The sequence below is a fragment of the Spea bombifrons genome, chromosome 1 (genome assembly GCF_027358695.1).
Source record: "Spea bombifrons isolate aSpeBom1 chromosome 1, aSpeBom1.2.pri, whole genome shotgun sequence".
Lineage (NCBI taxonomy): Eukaryota > Metazoa > Chordata > Amphibia > Anura > Pelobatidae > Spea > Spea bombifrons.
Window position 1 is genome coordinate 55,941,260 of NC_071087.1, and position 23,536 is coordinate 55,964,795.

Consider the following 23,536-nt stretch of genomic DNA (forward strand, 5'->3'; position numbering starts at 1 on the left):
TATACATTAAAAATACCCTATCTGCAACACCAGACTTTTCTAAACCTTTGAGCATGTTAGTTGTACCTTCTTCAGTTGGATTACTAACCTTAAGGGTTAAGCACTAATCACATGAGGTTGAACATAGCAGGTTTACATTATTGTGGATGAGCTTTTGAGAGGCTTATCATATTGCACCAGGTTCACGTGTTCGTGTGTAAGTAGGATGAATGCATGAGGAGAGATATGCCAGCCTTACTGTGTCAGGAACTCCCAATCCTGAACAAAAAGGGTTTTGTATAAACAATCATACGCATTCAGTACTTATAACAGGAAATAAGCAGCTTGAGGGACACCAGCTTTGGATTTCAATTACCATACTCACGTAATTGAAAATAAGCATGGCACCTAAAGGTCAATAGCTAATAAATCACAGGTGTGTGGATGCCTGCTAAAAGCTAGTACTAGTCACCCAGCCCATCAGGCATTTGCTTGGTGTGCCCGGCTGCCGGTCTGGGCCTGCACATAAACTTCAACAAGGATAAACAGGGCCATACTTCCCATAAGGCACATCAAGCAAGCATTGAGATACAAATGGGCCCTTCCACACACGACCAGCACATAATTTCAGGCATGGTTACACATAGACCCTTGTGAATATATTGATTTCATTAACAAAAACAACCAGGGCAACTTCTAGACTAAATGGCACCCCAGACAAGAATACTATCACAATGCCCACCCCCTTTTTTTAATATTTCAGATCAGGAACACATTTTGAATTAAACTTCAAGAGACAATAAATGTATTCTGTCATATTCACTCACATGTAATGCTCTCTAAATCATCACCCCTCCACCATTGTGCTTGGCAGTTAGTATGAGATGTGTTGTGTTGATATGCTGTGTTTGTTTTTTGCCAAACACGGCGCTGTGCATTATGGCCAAACATCTCTACTTTGCTCTTGTCTGTCCGAAGGACGCCAGAAATCTTGTGATTTGTTCAGATGCCACTTTGCAAACTTAAGCCTTGCTGCCATGTTCGTTTTAGAGAGAAAAGGCATTCTCTTGTCAACCATTCCAAACAAACCATACTTGTCTAGTCCATACTAATTGTACTGCCATGAACATTAACATTTAACATGCTAACTGAGGCCTGTAGAGTCTGAGATGTAACTCCTGGGGGTTTTTGCAACCCCTCCCAGATTCATGGGCAGCAACAATTGCTTCTCTAACATCATTGCTGATGTCTTTCTTCCCTGGTATTGTGTTAACCAGTAGCATACCGGGGGGCATGGGGGCATTCCGCAGGGACGTGCCACCAGGCCGGCATCAGCTGTGCACCCCTCCAGAGACTATAATGTCCACTGCTGGAGAGGCAGGCTCGGTTGGGTAGATCAAGGACCTCTAACCGACTTAAAATCAATCAAGCAGGAGATGCCGACTTGCGATGCATGTCGGCAACTGATGTTGTGCGTTGGGATTTGATGCCATATCCCGGCCCACTGAAGCCACGCACATTGCACCGGAAGGAGACAGAAGAGCCTAGATGAAGTACGAAGAGGAGGAGATGGAGGAGGAAATGGACCTGTAGCTGGAAAAGTGACAGAGGAAAGAAAGGGAGACATTCAGGGGGACAACAATCCACTGTTAATGTTTGGCTGAGTATTTAGTGATAGGTGTTATGCTGTGCTATTTTCAATGTCTGGCGCAGTATATAATGATAGCAGTTATATTGTACAATTGTCAATGTCTGGCTCAGTATATAATGATAGCAGTTATGCTGTACCAGCATCAATGTCTGACTCAGTATATATTTTTAAGTTAATATTTTATTTTTTTCAGATTTCTAGTTTTTTTCCAGTTGGCATACAGTTTACAAATTTGTGCTATAAATTTTTCTGGTGATATTAATTTAGGGTGTCTTTTCATTTTAAAGTGGGGGTAGGGGTGTCACATACAAGATTTGCCTCATGTACAAAAATACTCTAGGCACGCCCCTGGTGTTTACACACACCTGAATGCAGATGATTGTTATGTCCTGATATGTAAAACTATAGAATTTAAAGATGGTGTACTTTCTTTTTCACACAATTGTATATCTACTGCTCTCATTATCAGGTCAAAAATGTAAATTAAATTAGTTTGACAAGATCCCTCTGCTGTAAATTTGTGTTGTTTCTGATCTTGCAAACCATTTCTAAATATTTATAAAATTCTTTCCTTTAACATTGTTTCCATTCATTTCCCACCTACCGACCTGAAAGTGTATTTTCTATTTTTTTTCTTAATGAAGATTTTCCATGATTATGGAATTTAACCCCTTCCTATGTGTGCCTACCCTGGATCATATTATATCCTGTGACCTACATCCGCTAGGTATGCAGTTTTCATGTATATACAACCACATACATTGGATACTCTAAAAAGTAAATAAAAAGGATGCAAAACACTCCAAACATTTTGTACCCCTCCGAGTTTAAGAAAACGGTGTTGCATACCAACTCAATATGGGTTGGTGTGCAGCCGGTAATATGATTCAATACAATAGTAAAGTGTGTTAGGAGATTGCTTAGAAATATATTGTGAAATTTTGTTTCCTTAGTTTAAATTTTTTTTTATTCAAACCAAAGCTACTAGTCCTAAAAATATATATACTATATGACTAAAGGTATGTGGACACCTGACATCACACCTATATGAGATTGTTGGATGTCCCAGTCCAAAACCATTAAAATTAATATGGAGTTGCCCCCCTTTAAAACTATAACAGCTTCCACAAGATTCTGGAGTGTGTCTTGGGGAATTTTTCCCTATTCATCCAGTACAGCATTTGTGAGGTCAGGCAACAAGGCCAGGCTCACAACCAATGTTCCAATTCATCCCAAAGGTGTTCATTGGGGTTAAGGTCACAAAGTTGGAAAGTGTATAATTGTCTAAAATATCTTCCTCTTTACTGTGACCAAGGAGCATAAACCAAACACTGAAAAAACAGCCCCAAACCTTTATACCTCCCCCACCAAACTTTTCAGTAGGCAGTATGCATTTTAGTAAGTAAAGTTCTCCTGGCATCCGCCAAATCCAGATTTGTCCATCACTCCAAAAAACAGGTTCCCACTGCTCCAGATTCCAGTGGTGATGCACTTCATACCATTACAGCCAACACTTGGCATTCCATATAGTAATCTTTGGCTTGTTATAGTAAACCTTCTATGGACCATGGAAATCCATTTTGTGAAGCTTCTGACACACGGTGCTTGAATAATGCAGTTCTCAACAGCCCCGCTCTGAGTCTGTGTGGTCTACTGCTTTCTGGCTGAGCTGTTGTTACATCTAGACGCTTCCGCTTCACAATAAAAGCACTTACAGTGGAATGGGGCATATTTAGCAGGGCAGACATTTCAGGAACAGACCTTTTGCCACACTAACACATTTATTGTCACTGAGCTCTTCATTACGACCCATTCTATTGCCAATGTTTGGAGATGGCTGCCTATGTGCTTGAAACACTCATAGACCTGTTAGTAATGGATGTGGATTAAACACCTAGACCTAGGAGGGATATCCACATACTTTTGGTCATATAGTGTATTATTTGTGTGGGTGTATATATAAATATATATAAATAAAATAAAAATTGCTCTGATCCTGTAGGTGAACAATAGCCCTGGTCTTAAAGTGGTTAGAACACACACATTGTTATTATTATTATTATTATTATTGCTTTATATAGCACCATCTTATTCCCCAGCACTTTACAATGACTTCATACATAGTGGCCTTTATGTCAAACAGATGTCCATTAGTAATTTTATTAAAACGATATATTTAGAAACATCAGAGAATTACATCTTTTAGAGAACACAAGGTAAATGTATCACCAATTTACTTTGAAAAATATAAACCTTAATATTATTTAGGCCATATAGTTAGCACATTTTTAAAAAAAAATACTTCTGATTAACATTTGTGCAATTAGTTTTTTTTTTTAAAACGTGGCCTGTTTGTACAAAATCAACGAGTTTGGGAAATTGATATTAAATGGCATTGCATGTATCTTTCATGTTTTTGTGTTATCTGTGTTGTTACAGTTGGAGTTTACAGGACAGATTTGTTTTCAACTCCCCAACTCAATGCATTGTGAAGGGCCAGCCCCGACAAGTTTCTTCTGCAAGAAGGGCATTATGAATAGTTCAGTCATTGAGTGTACATTTAGGATGTATCCATGATCTAACTGTGCTTTATCTAGGTTTAACTAACTAACAAGCTCTTTTTGTAGGAGATGCCTACTAGGCTTGGTTCTTCAATGGACATATACCCTTGAATAAACCCTTCAAATGTTTTTATTGTGATCTCTGTGGCCACTGTTTTGGATTACCAGACACAAATTTATCTTGAATCCAGCCTATTTATTAAATAGGAGAATAAGTAAATCCTGTACATACCTCATTAACATCCTTGATATTAATTGTTTTCTTGGTGTGAGCAACATGTCCTACCACGCCAATATCCAAAGGAAAGACAATTTCGCTGTCAGGTGGAACAAGGCATTCTTCCAGCTTACTGTTTTTGTGGACATTAAATAGTCTTGTGGCCAACTCGGGAGTGCCGTTTCTTTGTCTGTACATAAAGAGACTGCAACGATCGGCGTGAATAAGAAAGCTTATTCTCCTTAAAGTCTTGAATACGACTTTCTCCATGTTTATACTTTCTTGCATGTCTTTAATGAGTTCGAAGAGAATCTCACTCTCTTCTACCTGGACGAGTTCCTGGAACGTTGCAAAATCAACAGCAACATCTTTACGACCAAATGCACTGGCTATAGTTTCTGGCGCAAGCTTCTTTTTAAAGTATCTTTCTGTAAAAGCAGGATTATTTTTCAAAAACTCTGCAACATCCTCTTTTTTAAGACTCATTGTGAGGGCTTCGGTTAAAACGGAAATGTCAACAAGATGCTGTCTTCTGTGTAGCAGTGTAAGATAAATTGCTTTACAGACCGATGCCCTGGAAGTATCATGAATCTGAGTCAACTGTGTATTAATCCCTTAATAATGCTGAAGGTGAATCCTTAGAGGACATATCTGCTCAAGTAAAACTGATCAGGTGACTCATGATAAACCTTTACACGACTAGCTGTCACCGCCTTTAACAATATGGATAAAACACGTTTTTAGTATCTGTTCAATTTGAGTTCAGCTTTAATTGTTCCGTTTGCTTAAAAGTATTTAATGAGGTATTTCTCTATGTTCACATGAATTTGTCCGACACTGGTTCACTATGCATCTTAAAACAAGCTACTTATGTTTTAATTAAGCAGACACTCGTTTGGTATTAACACCAGCTAACGTGGAAATCTTATTATTGCCATACAGTATCCTGTATTTGCTTTTTTTTTTGCATTGCACTATAACAAATGTATCCCAGATTTTCACCCACAACAGTCTACTAAACAACTGAATGGAAATTGTAATAATAACAATGAAAGCGTTTCTTAATAATCTTTAAGTATTTAGCATCATTATTTGTTCTGCAAGTGTAATCGATTAAATTAAGTAAAATGATTACGTCAAGATTACATAACTGTAATTAATTAGGAAATATTAGACAGTGGTTAAAATAAACACAAACGGACAAAAAATAATAAAAATTATCCACCTTACCGCACCACGATTTTTAGCCTTATTTTCATACATACTATATGGAGTTCTGTTAAAAAAAGGAATTGGAAATAGACTGAATGCTACAGAAACTTATTATGGGAAAGTATCCCCTATTAAGCTAATACTAGATACATTATACCTTTTTAATGACAATTCATAATAGGAAGCTGTTACTAAGTGTCACTGTCTCGTCAAGACAATAGAATAGTCTAGTCTTCCTACATGGCCAGATAACATCATATGCTGACTTAGTTACCAGAATGGGTTTAAGTCTTTTGAGTAAAGAAAATTAGAACTTTCTGTAAGATACAAAACTATTATGTCTATTGTCTCACTCAATCTATTTTAGGCATTCTCGCTCGTGCTCTTCCCCATCAAAAACCTTTAATAGTGGATAAAAGCCACCTTCAACAGATATCATAGTTGGGTCTGATACCTGTTGCACACAACGAAGGATCTCCTTTGTGAAGGATTGCCTAGGCCACGTACTGCGCCACTGCATCTTGTAGCACTACAAGATTTTTTCCTTCATGGTAAGGTCTCTGACGCTCCACGGTCCAATGTGGATCTATGTGAATTTATTCAGTCTTCATTCCTGGCTTTTCAGGAGTCAGATCTCTGCCTGTAACGTTCACCCTTCGCTGTATGGACTTGGTTAAACTTTGTGCCATTCATTTCCTGTTTCCAGCCACTAGTGGCTGCCCTTGCCATTCAGAACCACTCAGACTAATTATCAGGTCCAGCTGCAGTTGCTTACCTGATCAAGTCAGCCTTTATAAACCTACCCAGCCCTGCAGTCTGGGCCTTGACATTGACGTTTGAGGACTACCTGTTTGGTTCCTGCTTTGGTTCCTGATTTGTTCCTGCTTTGGTTCCTGATTTGTTCCTTCTTTGGTTCCTGATCTGTTCCTGCTTTGTCTCCTGCCGTGTTCCTGAGTTGCGGCCAGCGCCCCACTAAGTGGACTCCCAAGTCGAGTGCCCTGCAAGTGGGCAACCTGCCGTGTGCCCTGCAAGTGGGCAACCTGCCATGTTCCTGAGTTGTGGCCAGCGCCCACTAAGTGGACTCCCAAGTCGAGTGCCCTGCAAGTGGGCAACCTGCCGTGTGCCCTGCAAGTGGGCAACCTGCCGTGTTCCTGAGTTGCGGCCAGCGCTCCACTAAGAGGACTCCCAAGTCGAGTACCCTGCAAGTGGGCAACCTGCCGTGTGCCCTGCAAGTGGGCAACCTGCCGTGTTCCTGAGTTGCGGCCAGCGCCCCACTAGTGGACTCCCAAGATGAGTGCCCTGCATCGCGACTCCCAGGATGACTGCCCACTAGCGGACTACCCTGGTTGAGTGCCCTGCAAGTGGGCAACCTGGCGTGTGCCCTGCAAGAGGGCTTCTAGCCGAGCCGTGTGCCCTGCAAGAGGGCTTCCTGCCGTGTGTGCCCCATTCCGTGGGCTTCCTGCCGTGTGTGCCCCATCCCGTGGGCTTCCTGCCGTGTGTGCCCCATCCCGTGGGCTTCCTGCCGTATGTGCCCCATCCCGTGGGCTTCCTGCCGTGTGTGCCCCATTCTGTGGGCTTCCTGCCGTGTGTGCCCCATCCCGTGGGCTTCCTGCCGTGTGTGCCCCATCCCGTGGGCTTCCTGCCGTGTGTGCCCCATCCGGAGGGCTTTCTGCCGTGTGTGCCCCATCCCGAGGGCTTCCTGCCGTGTGTGCCCCATCCCGAGGGCTTCCTGCCGTGTGTGCCCCATCCCGAGGGCTTCCTGCCGTGTGTGCCCCATCCCGAGGGCTTCCTGCCGTGTGTGCCCCATCCCGAGGGCTTCCTGCCGTGTGTGCCCCATCCTGAGGGCTCCCTGCCGTGTGTACCCCATACAGCGGGCTTTCAGCCAAGAGACTTGTTGCTATATCGTTGTACCATCATATGCAATACAACTCTTAATCCTCATCTGCAGTCTTTAATTTATTTCCTGCGCCTGTCTGTACCAACCCCAAGCCATCATGCATCGTGGGGTACAGACAGAGCCCCTCGTATCCCCTGCACCTGGGCTCCTTATCAACCTGTGTCCTCGGTTCGTGACACTGCCAAAACAGACCCCGAGATGATGGTAAAGGGCAGTATATTAGAAGACAGGCCCCACTGCTCAAAGTGCCTGGTCTCTGATTTCCCACAGTTGACCTTTGTGCCTGAAGCGTTTCAGAAATCGTCACACTTCTGGATTAATGCTCTGGCTCAATGGTGATCTGCACAGGAGACTCTCACATTATCCATGTACAGAACAAACTGGAAAATTATCTGTATTCCAACCATTACTCAATACCAGGCTATCAACCTCTTGGTACATTGGGTCAACATATGAGGAGAATACCTCACATAAGCCAGACAATTGCATGGCCCTATTCATAAACTTTTTAAACAAATGATCAAAAGCTTTCCCCGGTCAAGAGTTGCCAGAGCAGCCAGAACCTTTATGTAATCTTGAAGTCCACATAATGGAAGGAGATAGGACACGAGTTCTTTAAGTCACATATCTTGCATTTTTGTTTGTGCAAGATGATAATCATACCTTTTCACAGCATAGGAGGCATCTTGCCTTTCGTAGCAACTTCCTCATACAGGTCAACCAGGTCTGGCCCAATGAGATACTGTATTTTCCGGCGTATAAGACGACTGGGCGTATAAGACGACCCCCAACTTTTGCAGTTAAAATACTCACCGTATAAGACTACCCCTCTACCCAGTATACAACAACCAGCCAATCACGGCAAGCACTGTACCTTACCGGTGATTCTCCCTAACATATACACACACTCGCTTACAAACGCACATATACACATACACTGCCCTTAACATTCGCCTGTCCATACATACACATTTATACACTGCCCTCACCTCACACCCCTGCCTTTACACACACTGCCACTCTGTGTGTGCCCCCCAGAGATATGCTGCCACTCTGTGTGTGTCCCCCCGAGATATGCTGCCACTCTGTGTCCCCCCCAAGATATGCTGCCACTCTGTGTGTCCCCCCCCCGAGATATGCCGCCCTCCCCTAGACTTACCAGTGCAGACTCCCGGGTGTCTTGCGGGGCCGGTAGGGGATATCTATTCTATGCAGAACTGTATACAACTTCCGGCACGGTGTGCTTTAACGATCTCCCTTGCTGGGACTCCCGCTGTGGGAATTCCCGGCAATGGAGATTGTTAAAGCACACCGAGCAGACGTGCCGGCAGAGGGGGTTTATGCGCATCGCCGCTGCTGGTGAACGTCTCCCACGGGGGGAGTGCCGGCAGGGGAGGCTGTCTGAGCGTATCGCAGAGTAGGATGCAGGTCCCTTGCACCGCTGCGGGGGATCTGTATCCTAACCCTGCCAGACCTCGAGCTCCCTGTTGGGCTAGTTAGAGGGAGGTTGTGATCTCCCCAACCAGCCCTGCTCATCGGGCGCCGCTGATCAGGGCTAGTTGGGGAGATCACGATCTTGCACCTACCTCGGCGCGGCCCTGAAGACCGGCCCAGGAGAGGCGGCTTCTCCGCTCGCCCCTCCCCTAAAGATTTGTGATTCTCCAGTCTGGCTCAGTAAGTAAGTATACCCGGCGTATAAGACGACCCCCGACTTTTGAGAAGATTTTCTTGGGTTCAAAAGTCGTCTTATATGCCGGAATGTACGGTACTATGTTTATGTGAAGACGGTCACTGCCTGGTGTCCTACCCTTCCTGAAGCATCTAGTGGCAACTCTGTAAATGGTGAGTTCAGGTTTCTTGTTTTAAATGGGTTACAGTGTTAGTAATACCCTCGTCAGAAATTGCATCATTGCCTGGAAAGTTGCTTCTGAACAAATCATTAGACTTCTGGAACAATGTCTTTTGGACAGACAAGACCAAAGTGGAGATGTTTGGCCATAATGCTCAGTACCGTGTTTCTCGAAACCCAAACACAGCATATCAGCACAAACACCTCATACCAACTGCCAAGCAGGATGATATGGGCTTGTTTTGCAGCCACAGAACCTGGGAACCTTGAAGTCATTGAATCAACCATCAACTCCTCTGTATTCCAAAGTATTCTAGAGTCAAATGAGGCTATCAATCCGACAGCTAAAGCTTGGCCGAAATTGGGTCATGCGACAGGATAATGATCCAAAGCACACAAGCAGATCTAGAACAGAATAGCTGAGAAAGAAAAAGAATCAAGGTGTTGCCATGGCCCAGTCAAAGTCCAGACCTCAAGTCTATTAAAAATGCGGTGGCAGGACCTTAAGAGAGCTGTGCATAAATTCCTGCAAACCTCAATGAACTGAATGCTATCGCTGCTAAAGGTGGTTTTACAAGCTATTGAATCATAAGGTGTACTTCGTTTTTCACACATGGCTTCTCCAATTTGGCATCAGTTTACCTGAATAAATTGTGACATGGTGTAATATGAGGTCGTAGTTACCCATTTTAAGGAACATTGGATTGTTATTATGTCCTGATATGTAAAACCATAGAATTCAGAGAGGGATGTATGTGTAAAACCAAAATAATTTTTAAATAGACAGTTTCATTTATACAAGACACATGTTAGAGTTTAAAACAAGCAGGAATTGTAATGCCTTTCCCACGTCAGCTGCATTTTCTTTGATAATTAGATGAACACACATCAGAGAAAAGGATTACTAAGGGATTTTATGTAATGGATTAGCAAACCCTAAGCATCTTACTGCACTCCAAGGACCAAAATAACAACATGGGCAGACATCAGGCTTAATATTTAAGGCACAAATAATGAAACAACCCTGAAGAGATGTTCATTGGATCCATTTAGGTTTCACCTGGCATTGTTGCAGTTCAGAGAGTAGCAGGTAAGTTCACCCAATGCAAATTATTTTCACTCAAAATATTGTTACTTTTGTGGGAACCAGATTGCTGTCAGTCAAGTTTTCATCATTTATAACCCAGAAGTTACCGGGGGCAAACAGTTTTATCAGTGCAGTAATATGGGTGTCTACAGCAACATTAGGTATATTATTTATTTTACTTGGTTAGTGATCCTGTCTACTATATGTAATAATTAACCTCTTAAAAATGGTGGGAGAAGTTGTACAAATGTGATTACACTGAAGATACACTGAATGAACATTTTGAAAAACATGTTTCCACATAAGGGGTATGCAAATGGAAATGTAAGCATGTATGGGATAGACATCATTTAATATAAGACAAGGCTGAGGACCAAGTAGCAGGAAGAAGAAGCAGGCAAATTAGATGGGCCAACGTTCTCTTATCGGCTGTCAAATTATTTTTCTAATTATGTTTTTTTTTGTTTAATATTTGTTTTTTGAAAGATTTTCACAGTTTACATAAAGCACATAGTCAAGTATAGTTAGCGTGTATACATACAATATTTTTCCCTAGGGCCAGTGTTACCCAGTCATAGTAATACAACATTAAAACTTAAGAAGGGTGAGGTTACCTGCTCCTATATGACCATTGGAAACTTATGGCTAGTAGCAAAAAAAACGAGCACTTCAGTTTGCTGTTGGCTCTTAAGACAGAAAACAGAATAAAAAACACACACATGATCTGCTCACCAATTAACAACTACATGTCATATGAAATTGGAGAGTACAGGAATTTGGGTGTCTGCAGGCATCTAATCCAACTATATCCTGAAGCCTCCCCCTCTGAAACCTACAAGGGATTTATTATTAACGTCTACTTTTTTAAATCTTTTTTAGCAGTTTACAGCAATATATTTTCTCAGAAATTGCTCTTGAAGGCAGTGTATGAGAAATAGGCTATCTCATCTGACATATTTTATTTCAAATATGTTTTTCCTTTTCATAAAGGTCATGAAAGATTTGTTTTTTTCACATAGTGTACTTTAGATACGTTGGCCGAGATTATTTTTAATTTTGATCTTAATTAGTTGATCTATCACTAGCGACAGCAAACAAAAAAACACCTTTTCTAGGTAAATAAGAGCAAAGGTCATCCGACTGCTGTAAGGGGCTGCCATCAAATAAGTTATTCAATAACAAGAACAACAATAATACAAAGATGAATTAAAGAAATGAGAGGGTGCATTTTTAGAGATGAATTAATTCTTTCATGGGTGGGCATGCACAAGTTGTACAACTTTTAAGTATATTTGCTTGTTGTATTGTAGGATGAAGCATTCCGTATATATTGTTGTTGCTACACTCATTACTCTAATAGAGCAAATCTATGCTCGCTCATGTGTGGTCGATTCCTTTAAAGTGAAGGAAGATTTTGACATACAAAGGGTAAGTCTCTGCTTATTCGATTAATACAATTTAAGTGACAGTTTAAATATTATTGGTTGTCCTCGGTAGGCAACAGATTATATTACACAGCTATATAGTGGGTAGCAAAAGGATCCATGACTATTCAATTTAAACTTTCCAATAAATTTGTCTACGTGCCATTTTGTGATCCAAAACATGACAAAATAAGCCATTTACAAGGCATCCCACAAAGGAGTAAAGTTTTATGTTTTACTGGATTCATTTAACCTGTATACTATTTATTTTGGTAAAATAATGTTTTTATTACAAAATTTGTAAAATGCAAATGAACCAAATTCATTTGCATTTAGGAGATATTTTGCTTGATACTTGTCAGTTACAAAAGTATAAACTAATGGCACGTTAGTATAAAAAATATAAGAGGTATAATATTTTTTTCTTTCATTATCAGTATGGAGGGACATGGTATGCCATTAGCAAAAAGGACCCAGAAGGCTTGTTTCTTCAGGACAACATCTCTGCTGAATACACAGTCGATGAGGATGGTACCATGACTGCATCTTCTAAAGGCAGAGTTAAACTGTTTGGGTGAGTTATGCCACCCTCCTTAGTTGATTCTAAATCTTAGATGATTTAATTTAATTATTGGTTCTAATCAATTATTTCAAATGTTAGTGGAGATCATGAAACCTTTTGTTACTTGTACCTCTTTACAACTCTTTAAGTGGGATTCAAAAAAGTGCCTTATTCTATGACAAGAAACTGGACTTGGGAGAACATTTTGTTATCTAGAACATTAGACTGTGCAGTTTGGTTGAGTTAAACGTTGGGGTAAAGTGCCTTCACAAAGTGGCCTCTGACCACTGCTCTCATACATATATTCATTATTCGTTATTTTCACTACATTTGCCAATGATGCTGAGATGTTAAAATTATTGTTATGTGCGCTTAAAGTTCTCATAAATAACAGCTAAAGCAATTGGCTCTTTCCAATCCTTGGTAAATGGCTTTAACATGTGTGAAACCTGACGCAAAATAAGTGTGTGGAGAGCCTTGAGCATGACCTTTATTGTAAAACTCCTGCAGCTAAGTGTCCATGTCAGCACATTCTATCTCACATGTGTATAACATATCAGGTGATGAAAGACTGCCCTGTTGTTATCTGCCCAGTGAGTCTCCCACTTTATTTAACATTCAATTGGTTCCTTTGCTATTTGCTCAAATTTAACCCCATGAATCAATAAGGAGTAATCACACTGGGCCTAAGCAGTCAACAAATTAGCCGGTGGCATATCAATGGAAATGGCAACCAATAAGCAATTCAATAATATATGAATAGGTACAAAAAATAAGACTCTAAGCTCTTAGTAGGGCCCTTCTCACATTGTGTTTCTAGAAGTCTAAACTCTTCTGTGATGTGCTACATTATTCCCCGCCATTGCACAGCACTATGGAATACGATGCTGCTATCTACTTATTACTAAATACTAATACTAGTAAATATAATAAAGAGAAAATAATCAATATCTATCACTCAAATCTGCAGCAGACATACACAGCTCACTAAACTGACATATGGTTGTGAATTTCTTAGGTTTTGGCTTATCTGTGCAGACATGGCAGCTCAGTATTCGGTGCCAGACTCTGCTGTTCCAGCTAAGATGTACATGACCTACCAAGGCCTGGCTAGCTACCTGTCCAGTGGAGGTAAGCAAAACTCAATTCAAATGATACATTTAGACTTTGTTACCTTGTCTGAAGGTTGATTTACAAAGGTAATTAGATAAGAGGACTAGAAGAAAAGAACATGCCAGACAAAAAGTAAGCTGGTATAGCACAATCACCATAGCAAACAATGTGTACCAGATATGATCTTCATGCATCTCATAGTATTTGAAATATAACACAAAAATGTTTAAATTATCTAAAACCTAGCCTGCCACATTCAATAAATCATTTACACAGGAACTATGAAGACCTCACATTTGCCTCCTTCAACTTCAATCTAATTTACCAAAGTATCTATAGTAAATTTGCAAAAGACCAAACTTTGATCTGGCAGAAATATCTTGAATTGGGATCTAGGCCCCGCTGTCACTGGTGGACTGCTTTTATGGCATATCAAACAAGAAAAGCAAACTACATAGTACTACACATGAGTGCTATAAACTACCCCAACTGAGGATACACTCCTTTAGTTGCACATGTGGCAGCCTCCTTCTACCCAATCTCATATAAACATGTTCCCTCTTTAATGAATACAGCATAAGACTCCAAATATCTGAAAAAATATTTTGTAGACGAAAAACATTTTAAGGTTTTTTCATGCTAACATATGTTACTGCATACATATCCAACCCCTGTCAACAAAGGAGGCATAAAGTTTGAATTAACCCCTTAAGGACAATGGGTGGTCCCAAAACCCATTGAAAACAATGCATTTTGAGCCCGTACATGTGCGGGCTTTGTCATTAAGGGGTTAAGAATATTTCCTGCATGTTAAATTAGGATTTGTCTTATATGTAATACTTTCACTGCTGGCTCTACAGACAAACTGTCACCTTACCGCATATACTTACTTGTTAGCATATGAAAGAACTTAATAGTTTGGAAAATTTAGTAAGTCAACAAGAGTGTGTAGGAGGCAACAGAATTGCATGTCGATTGAAAGCTAAGACAAAACCAAATAGCAACCTGACAAAATGTAACCTTTTAAGGGTACAATTACCATTTTTACCAACTATTGTAACACTAGAGGTAATCAGGTAGGCTTTAATGACACGTTTTCTACGGAGCTCTTAGAAGGCAAATGGATCATGTACATTGTAAACTTCTTCTAGGTGACAACTACTGGGTTATTGACACCGATTATGACAACTACGCAATAACCTACGCCTGCCGAACCCTTAAAGAAGACGGAACGTGCAATGATGGATACTCTATCATTTTCTCTCGTAACCCAAGAGGATTTTCACAAGCCATTCTGAGAATTGTTCGCCAGAAACAAGAAGAACTCTGTATGGCTGGGCAATTCCAGTCTGTTCTTCAATCTGGTACGTATCATGGTCATACTAAATAGTAAAGTTTTTTGTCAAATAGTATTGAAAACATTTTCTAGTCTTTAGGGATGAAACTATGTGCCTCCAAAACAGATATTTACTACAAAGCTGTCAAAATGGCCATTTGCATCATACAAATCCGGCTACTGTTTGAGCTCCAGATAGCCTACTCGAGACTTTAGAAATGATCAGTCATTCACATCTAGAACAACAGGCACATGTTTTAGAATTGTTACCTGGTAGCACTCGATAAAGATACACACATATTCACACATGCTTTATACCAACCTAATATATAAATATAAACTTTACATGGAATTATATGTTTTATATGAAAATGTATTCAGATAGTGAATAATCTTTCAATCTCTTTACTTCTAGGAGCCTGCTAGAAGAGGACCCCCCAACATTATGCTGTTTGTATACCTATAAAATGGGTACAAGAATTGCACAGTTTCCAACCTTCTTTCTCACTTTGTTGTTGTTTAATTCTAGATACAATTAAAAAAGAAATTGTGAATCAAAAATAATTGAAGCATGATACCATAAACATGTGTAGTCGTCCTAGTCAATATAAATTCTATATACATTTCCACGTTTCTAGAAAATGTAACATAAGCTTTATGGGACACCAGTCTCTCTGATCGGGCCATGGCATACATTAACGGTGGTAAAGTAAGTGGATAGGTATTCATTGTATGTTTCAAGAAACCTTATCACAAAAATAACTTATTGTAGCTACCTCAACCAATATTTTCTAGAAAACCAAAATGGCTGTTCTCAATAATGTACTTGTGGTGCGTTTACTAATATATACCATAATGTTATTACCTATAACAAAAATGCAGGGTAAAGTATACACCATATAACACTGGACAAATTACATGCAAACATATTTTTGGTAAAAATAAATTTTATTATACATCATAGGAAGTAAAAAAAAACATGTTTAAATACACGAACTAACAACATTTTATTAACACCATGTAACTTTTTGTACAATAATTTGCCATTGGCATAATGTCTTACTGTTCCAAATAAAAAAAGTTATTTCTTACTGTTACACATTATTGTTTTTGTATTACCAAACAATCTCAGTAAAACTAGAAATCACATATATTCCAAAAGCGCCATTTTATCATATTTTGAACATTTTGAATCTAAAGGCATCGAAGAAAAAAAAAATACCAGTGCTTAATTGGCAGAACATACATTTATGCTTCACTTCATTACTGCAACCTTAATATTTCCAGAAGCCTCTAGAAACTTTCAGTAAATTGTTCAGGATGGCAATAAGGTCCAGGAATACCCCAGTAGTTGATAGCACGCACTCTGTATAAACCGGATACAGTTGCACTCTCTAGGGGAAAATAATATAATGCTGTTATGCCTTATCCATGACAAGCACTTATTCCATGACAAGCACTTATTCCATGACAAGCACTAGGTAAGCTTTAAGGGAGCAACAGATGGTTGAGGGTGGCATGATATTTCCAAATGTATGTGTTTAAGTGTGACCTGTTCTCTGCTTTTATGATCTTCAAGTTCTCATGTCTCTACATTTCACCCTACACACACTTACTAACACACATTCCATCTCACCCCACTTACACAATTACACATCCAAGCTCACACACATGTACACATCCATGCTCACACACACAAACACATGCATGCTCACGAACACAAATACACATGCATGCTTACGCACACAAATACACATGCATGCTCACACACACACAAGTACACATCCATGCTCAAACGCACACAAGTACATATGCTTGCTCACACACCAGTATACATGTATGCTCTTGCACTCATACTCACTAACACACAATTCATCTGACCTCACTTACACAATTATACATCCATGCTCACACACACGTACACATCCATGCTCTTCCACACACACAGATGCACATACATGCTCAAACACACACAAATACACATCCATGCTCACACACACAGAAGTACTCATGCATGCTCAAACACACACTAGTACACATGCATGCTCACACACACACATCCAAGCTCACATACATACATCCCTCCTCCCGCCCACCACCGCTTGCCCCTCACTGCTCCTGCAGTTCTCCCTCTGGCTGCTCGCGCACCCTGTGCGAGCAGCCTTGGTTTCACATTCCTGTCTCCCTGTGCCGGCTCAAAATAGTTTAAAAAGGGCCTTTCTGACCTGGATTGGTGTGGTTTTTTAAACACTGCGACCCCTGTATTTTTTATCAATTCTCCGTTTATTGACACAGCGAATAAAAAAAATACACAAAATCAAGAGTACATACCAAGCATATACAAATGTTACAATGTATCAAGATGCCAGAGTACATGGAATACCTGTGGCAAATGATTAGCGTATCACGGAGAAAAAGCAGAAGAACAGTAAATCTCCATCAACAGTAATGGAAAACAAACAGAGAGAAAAAAAAAAGTATCCACAGGGAAAGGCACCGTTGGCGCATGTTTGAGTAGAAAAAAACAATGATAAAGGCGTGTGTACCATACCAGTATATGACATATATCGTGAATGCGTGTGCGTGGCAAGATAGCGCAGAATGTGTAATGTGTAAAAGCTCGTCACACAAAGAAAAAACAAAAAACAAAAAAAAAAAAAAAAAAAACCCTATAAGAGGAGAGAACGTGACACTTAAGGGGAGCTGTCAGGAGTCCCGAATATACGCCTGAAATCAGGCGACGCAACAAACGTATGCCACCAAAACCAACGGAGACCGTTCTGATGACCCTTACCTCTGGCGGACCAGACAAGGTCCTCCATTTGAGCTATAAACATAACCTGTTGAAGCCAAGCCTGTAGAAGGGGGGGGGGTTGGGAGATTTCCAAAAACATGGGATGATGGATTTGGCAGCATTGAGTAAGTGTATCGTTAGGGAACGTTTATAAGCTGCATGAGGAAGGGGATTCATGTGCAGAAGCATCGTCTCAGGCGTGAACTGAATATCAGGAGCGCAGACCACTTCCAAAACCTCCCAAACAGTGCGCCAAAAAGTCCGGACCGAGGGGCACGACCACCACAAATGGAACAGGGTGCCCCCACTGGCCCCACAGCGCCAACAGGTATCTGGGATCAAGGGGATAAACCTATGCAAGTCTGCAGGGACCTTATACCAGCGCGTCAGGAGCTTATACGAGCATTCCTGAAGCTTGCTAGAGAGAGATCCCTTGTGAATGGTGAGGAACACCCTATCCCAATCCTGAGGGGATGGAGAAATACCAAGATCCCCTTCCCACATACTAAGGAAAAAGGGTTTGGTGCTGGAAACCGAATCAATCAACAGCGCATACAGAGCCGAGAGTAGATGAGGGGGTTCGGTGGGAAGAGTGCACAACGATTCCAGGGCCGAAAGCGGCCTGGTAACCAGAGGGGTCTGCGGGATGGAGGAGGCAAAATGTTTTAACTGATGGAGGAAGAAACGCTGAGCCTGAGTAATAAGGGGGATGGAGAAAACAACCTCTGGCGTGACAGAAAGGGCACCCGAAAATACATGATGATAGCGCAGAGGCACCTGAGAGAGAGACCTAAGGGGCAACGAGCGCTGAGGTGCCCAGCCCGGGGGAAACTCCGGGCTGGGCACAAGGGGAAGCAGGGGGCAAGGCGAAGAGGATAGTATACCCCCTGACATGACGCGTCTATCAACTCTGTAAGTGGGTGACACCGTGGTGAGGTGCCCCAGGTTCGGACGGAAGCCCGAGCCAGAGATCCAAGGGAGGACACTAAGGGGGCAATTGGAGAGCGCCTCCTCAACCACCAACCACTGCTTCGGGACGCCGATAGACCATTCCACGATCCTCCGCAGGTGGGCGGCCTTCCAGTAAAGCTCCAGATCCGGGACACCCATACCTCCCTTCAGCTTAGGGCGAATGAGGTGGGTACGCGCTAGCCTCGGCGCCCTCGTGGACCATATGTAGGAGATAAAAAAACCGATGGCATTTGCGAAAGAATAGCTTGGGGACAAATATCGGCAAGGACTGGAATATGTACAAGAACCGTGGAAGAATGTTCATTTTCAGAACGGCTATTCTGCCAAACCAAGAGATATGCGTATACGCCCACCTGCGGAGGTCCGCCGCAACCGAAGCAAGGAGGGGAAGGAGGTTAAAAGAGAGCAGTTTAGAAGGGTCGGAGGATATTTTAAGGCCCAGGTAAGTTAGCGATTCAGCACAAATACGGAACGGGAAGTTGCAACCCAGGTCCGCCACCTCAGCCTGTAGCATATTGACACAGAGAGCCTCCGACTTTTGGACATTAATCTTATAATTCGACAGACGGCCGAACTTATCTAATTCTGACAACAGATGAGGTAAGGAGGTCATAGGGTTGGTGACGAAACACAACATATCGTCGGCATAAAGGGCGACCTTGTGATGAACATCAACCACAGAGATCCCCGTTACCAACGGGTTGGCATGGAGCGCAGCCGCCAGCGGCTCCAAACCCAAAATGAAGAGGAGTGGGGACAAGGGGCAGCCCTGCCGTGTGCCGTTCGACAGGGTGACCGGGCCCGAGACAAATCCGTTAACCTTAACATGGGCCTTCGGTTCATGGTACATGGCCCTGATCCACGTCAGAAAATTATGTCCAAGACCCAATTTCTCCAGGAGGCGGAACAAGTAGGGCCAGGCCACACTGTCAAACGCCTTTTCCGCATCTAGGGAGACCAACGCGACCGGAATAGATGAGCGGCGAGCAAAATCCAGTAGATCTAGAACCCTGATAGTATTGTCCCGAGCCTCTCTGCCCGGGACGAAGCCCACCTGGTCCGCATGAATAAGGCGAGGCATGAAGGGCTTAAGCCTATTCGCAAGAATTTTCGCCAACAGCTTCACATCAGAATTAAGGAGTGAAATAGGGCGGTAACTACTACAGGACTCAGGGTCCTTTCCAGGTTTTAAGATCACACAGATGTGTGCCGTGTTAGGTGGAGTAAAATGCGCCCCGGACGTCAACGCATTAAACACCTTCACAAGGTGCGGGCCCAATGAAGGGAGGAATTTCTTATAATAGGCGATTGTGAGGCCATCTGGACCAACGACCCCTGTAGTTACGCCAGTGGCACACATGAAAAAAAGTACTAATAAAAATGTGCTTAGATGAATAAAGGATTAGGATTCTCTATTAGGATTGGGATAAAAGTGATGCAAACTTTGAACAGTAGCCCTATCACTATTGCAACCAATAGAATGTTCTAATCAGCAGGACAATTCTATTTGTTTCTAAGGTAAAAAGACAATTTTCAAACTTTGTGCCAAAATCGCTTTGTATACAAAACACAACTTCACCCTACAAAATAGCAATAACACGTCTGTGACAAAACCTCTTAAAATTTGATTGAACAGTGGATTATTATATCACCACTAAATGATTATACAATGCAATCTTTAAAATGACACATGAACAGAAACGTGTATAATTAAAAATATATATTACCTGGACTATATATAAATAAGGTAAAGATTGTGTCTTTTGCATTTATTTTTTTGAAAATAGAACCATCCTGTGAGAATTCAACTTCGTATGTCTTCAGACACCTATGAAAAAGTATATTCAAACACACAAAAAACATGTTAATAAAAAGGGGAAATAGAAAATAAGAAACACCAAAAACAATTGGGTCAAACTGTAAAACAAAAAAATCAAATAAAAATAGAAAGAAACCAAGATCACCCAAGTCAAAAGTAAATACATTGTAATGATTTGTTTGTGGTAGTTACTGGGGTCCATTCAGTAAACTGCAAGCTCATGTGAATTGGCTAAAAATGAGTGCTTGCTGCAACAAGCTCACACAATACATATGAAATTCACTAAAGCCAACTTGCATTTGCACTTAATAAATCACTATGAACTTGCATACACCTTACTGCAGGAGAGTATAGTTGATGCGGGGCCAAAAAAGCAACAAGCAACCAGTGCATTCATGAACCCCCAAATTGCTTGCAAGTTACACTTGGGTGTGTGAGGTCACATGCAATCCCCTCCAAACACACAAAAAAATATTTAAATCACTTTTTTTAAGCAGAAAATATTACAATAAGACAAGGCAGGAAATGTGTAAACAGTGTCACTTGGTCCTCATTTTTGAGCTAAACATTCTAGTCATGTATGCAATTTTAGACATATTATTTCTCATTACTTTTGTTAATTAATCATACGTATTGAAATACCCAGTTATTATACAATGCAACCTGACAAATTGCACACACACCTGGACTTTACATTTTCATCTTTCCAAACTACCGCAACCTGCCCCTTGGTAAGGGAAATAAGGTGAAGTCCAGTTACCTTAAAAGAAAGAAAACCTTGAATAATCATTGTTTAAAAAGATACACACATGGAGAAAGCTGCTGCTAAAGGTCTAAAGTAAAACCAGTTTACATTCAGTAGATTATTGTGTACCGGATACGTGATGAACGTTTACAGGATCCAAAGATTATTTACCATTTTAGGAGGTGCTTTAGGTCTTTCACAGACGTGAATAAGAAACACAGAGGGAACAGGAAGTGCCAATTTTAAAATCAGGGTTCCATCTTTAGGAAATGGAGTAGGCCCTCTTATAACTGGATCCTTAAGACACAACAAGAAAGACATATAATTAGTAATATATATTGAGATTTAAGATTTGAAATAGTTGTCATATTTTCAATTTGCACCCAATACTAGTTGCACTTTTCAACATAAAACATTATAATGACCTCAATTTTCTCTTATCAAGAAATGTACCGTATTTGCTCGATTATAAGACGAGGTTTTTTTCAGAGCAAATGCTCTGATAAATACCCCTCGTCTTCTAATCGGGGGCGTCTTCTAATCAGACCTCAAATAGAGGTCTGATTAGGGGACTAAGATCCAGATCCCCCGCACCGCTGCAGGGGACCTGGATCCTCCTGTCTCACCCCCCCCCCCCATCATACACACACTTACCGGTGCTTCCTGCTGTGATGCCGGGGCAGCGGGTTGACGTCTACGCGATCCGCGCAGACAACGTCCGCTGCAGCCGGAAGGAGGTGTGGCTAGCAGCAGGGGTTGTCTGCGTCCGTCGCGTAGACCTTCCCCGAGTGTCAGAGACCAGAGTTCCCCACACCGGTGCGGGGAACTCTGATCTCTGACCTCTGACACCCGGGGAAAGTATACGCGACGGACGCATACAAACCCCCGCTGCCAACTCCACCTCCTTGCGGCTGCAGCGGAAGGCGACGTCAACCCGCTGCCCCGGCTGAAAGCACCAATGAGAGAGGGGTGAGAGAGGGGTGAGAGAGGGGGAAGGGGGGGAGAGAGAGAGTGTGTGTGTGTGTTAGTTAAATGGGGGTATAGGGTGCGTGTGTGTTAAATGGGGGCATAGGGCATTTCTGGAGTGGCGTTAAGGGGGCATTTAATAGAGCACTCTGCCTCCTGAAATGCCTTATACCTCCCTATATGCCACTCTGCCCCATAATATGCCTTTTAACCCCCTAAATGCCAGAGTGGCATATAGGGGTATAAGGCATTTCTGGAGGCAGAGTGCTCTATACAATGCCTTTTAACTCCCTTAATGCCACTCTGCCTCCTGGAATGCCTTATACCTCCCTATATGCCACTCTGCCCCATAATATGCATTTTAACCCCCTAAATGCCAGAATGGGATATAGGGGTATAAGGCATTTCTGGAGGCAGAGTGGCACATAGGGGGTCAAAAGGCATACCATGGGGCACAGTGGCATATAGAGGGTTAAAAGGCATATCATGGGCCACAGTGCCATATTGGAGTGGCAAGCCTGGGGGCAGATGTGCGTAACTGGGGGACAGGTTGGAAAATACAAGAAATAAAAACAAAAAAAATATTTTTCTCAATCATAGCTTTTATTAAAAAAAAATAGTTTACATGAATTAACATTTACTGGTAAAACTTTTTTTCATTTGGGGTCGTCTTATATTCAGGCTTTTTCTTTTTTTCCTAAGTTAATATTCAGATTTTGGGGGGTCGTCTTATAATCAGGGTCGTCTTATAATCGAGCAAATACGGTATTTGACAGGAACAAGCATTCTCAATACGAGCTTTTACTGACCATGTAAATTCTGTTCACCTTCTTCTATAATATACAGTATGAGCTCAGCTCACCTCTGCATCCCGTATTAGCTCAAACTGTTTCATCGTAGGATAGTCTGGACTTCCAGTCTTCTGCCATACTAGATATGGATTTGTCAAAACATTGTCTAAGTAATACGTCACATACACAAGATCTGTAAACAGAGAAGCAGTTTCTTTAAATGATACAAACGCTCACATCTTGGGATTACATCTTGGATGCTGATATGATATGGATGCGTATAAATATTGACACAGTGGCAAAAGTTGTCATCCCCAATTAAGATATATTTGGAAATGGGAGAAAGTCAATGGATGACAGGAACACGTAAGATACTCTTCTAAAACGAGATTTGGTGGATGTAAAAATGTGTGGAGTAATATGGCTGCATGCTTGGAAAAAGGTTCAGGACATTTCAGGATTGAACATCTTTGCCACATTTCTGGGGATACTTTTTTCTTTACTTTAATTCTCCAACTTGTATGCATCATGACCAAGTAAGAGCATACTGCAAGATGGGTC

The 23,536-nt window shown here is 41.5% G+C and overlaps 3 protein-coding genes across 3 annotated transcripts in view; 1 reads left to right on the top strand and 2 right to left on the bottom strand.

The window, feature by feature from the left end:
* Positions 1-4,977, bottom strand: part of LOC128473505 (rod cGMP-specific 3',5'-cyclic phosphodiesterase subunit beta-like) — a 29,376-nt gene extending 24,399 nt beyond the window's left edge. The window contains exon 1 of the mRNA XM_053455745.1: positions 4,424-4,977. Within this exon, the coding sequence (XP_053311720.1) occupies positions 4,424-4,894 (471 nt within the window). The 5' untranslated portion in view covers positions 4,895-4,977. The remainder of the gene's footprint in view (positions 1-4,423) is intronic.
* Positions 4,978-10,334: 5,357 nt separating this feature from the next.
* LOC128488604 (purpurin-like) lies at positions 10,335-15,452 on the top strand. The gene is made up of 6 exons (XM_053461684.1): positions 10,335-10,456; positions 11,764-11,881; positions 12,315-12,451; positions 13,458-13,570; positions 14,704-14,916; positions 15,304-15,452. Exons 2-6 carry the CDS (start codon positions 11,765-11,767, stop codon positions 15,312-15,314), a joined length of 591 nt encoding a protein of 196 aa, XP_053317659.1. The 5' UTR covers positions 10,335-10,456; position 11,764; the 3' UTR covers positions 15,315-15,452.
* A 635-nt stretch (positions 15,453-16,087) lies between these two features.
* The window catches only part of IDUA (alpha-L-iduronidase), a 47,331-nt gene continuing 39,882 nt past the window's right edge, over positions 16,088-23,536 (bottom strand). The window contains exons 10-14 of the mRNA XM_053461683.1: positions 23,047-23,168; positions 21,390-21,515; positions 21,157-21,233; positions 20,382-20,482; positions 16,088-16,282 (exon numbers count right to left, since the gene is read on the bottom strand). Of these exons, the coding sequence (XP_053317658.1) occupies positions 16,182-16,282; positions 20,382-20,482; positions 21,157-21,233; positions 21,390-21,515; positions 23,047-23,168 (527 nt within the window). The 3' untranslated portion in view covers positions 16,088-16,181. The remainder of the gene's footprint in view (positions 16,283-20,381; positions 20,483-21,156; positions 21,234-21,389; positions 21,516-23,046; positions 23,169-23,536) is intronic.

Excerpts from the sequence above, each read along its gene's own strand:
- LOC128488604 (XM_053461684.1), top strand. The coding sequence starts at position 11,765 with ATGAAGCATTCCGTATATATTGTTGTTGCTACACTCATTACTCTAATA. Across the intron at positions 11,882-12,314 it reads AAGATTTTGACATACAAAGG|TATGGAGGGACATGGTATGC; the intron begins GTAAGTCTCTGC and ends TTTCATTATCAG. Across the intron at positions 12,452-13,457 it reads GGCAGAGTTAAACTGTTTGG|GTTTTGGCTTATCTGTGCAG; the intron begins GTGAGTTATGCC and ends TGAATTTCTTAG.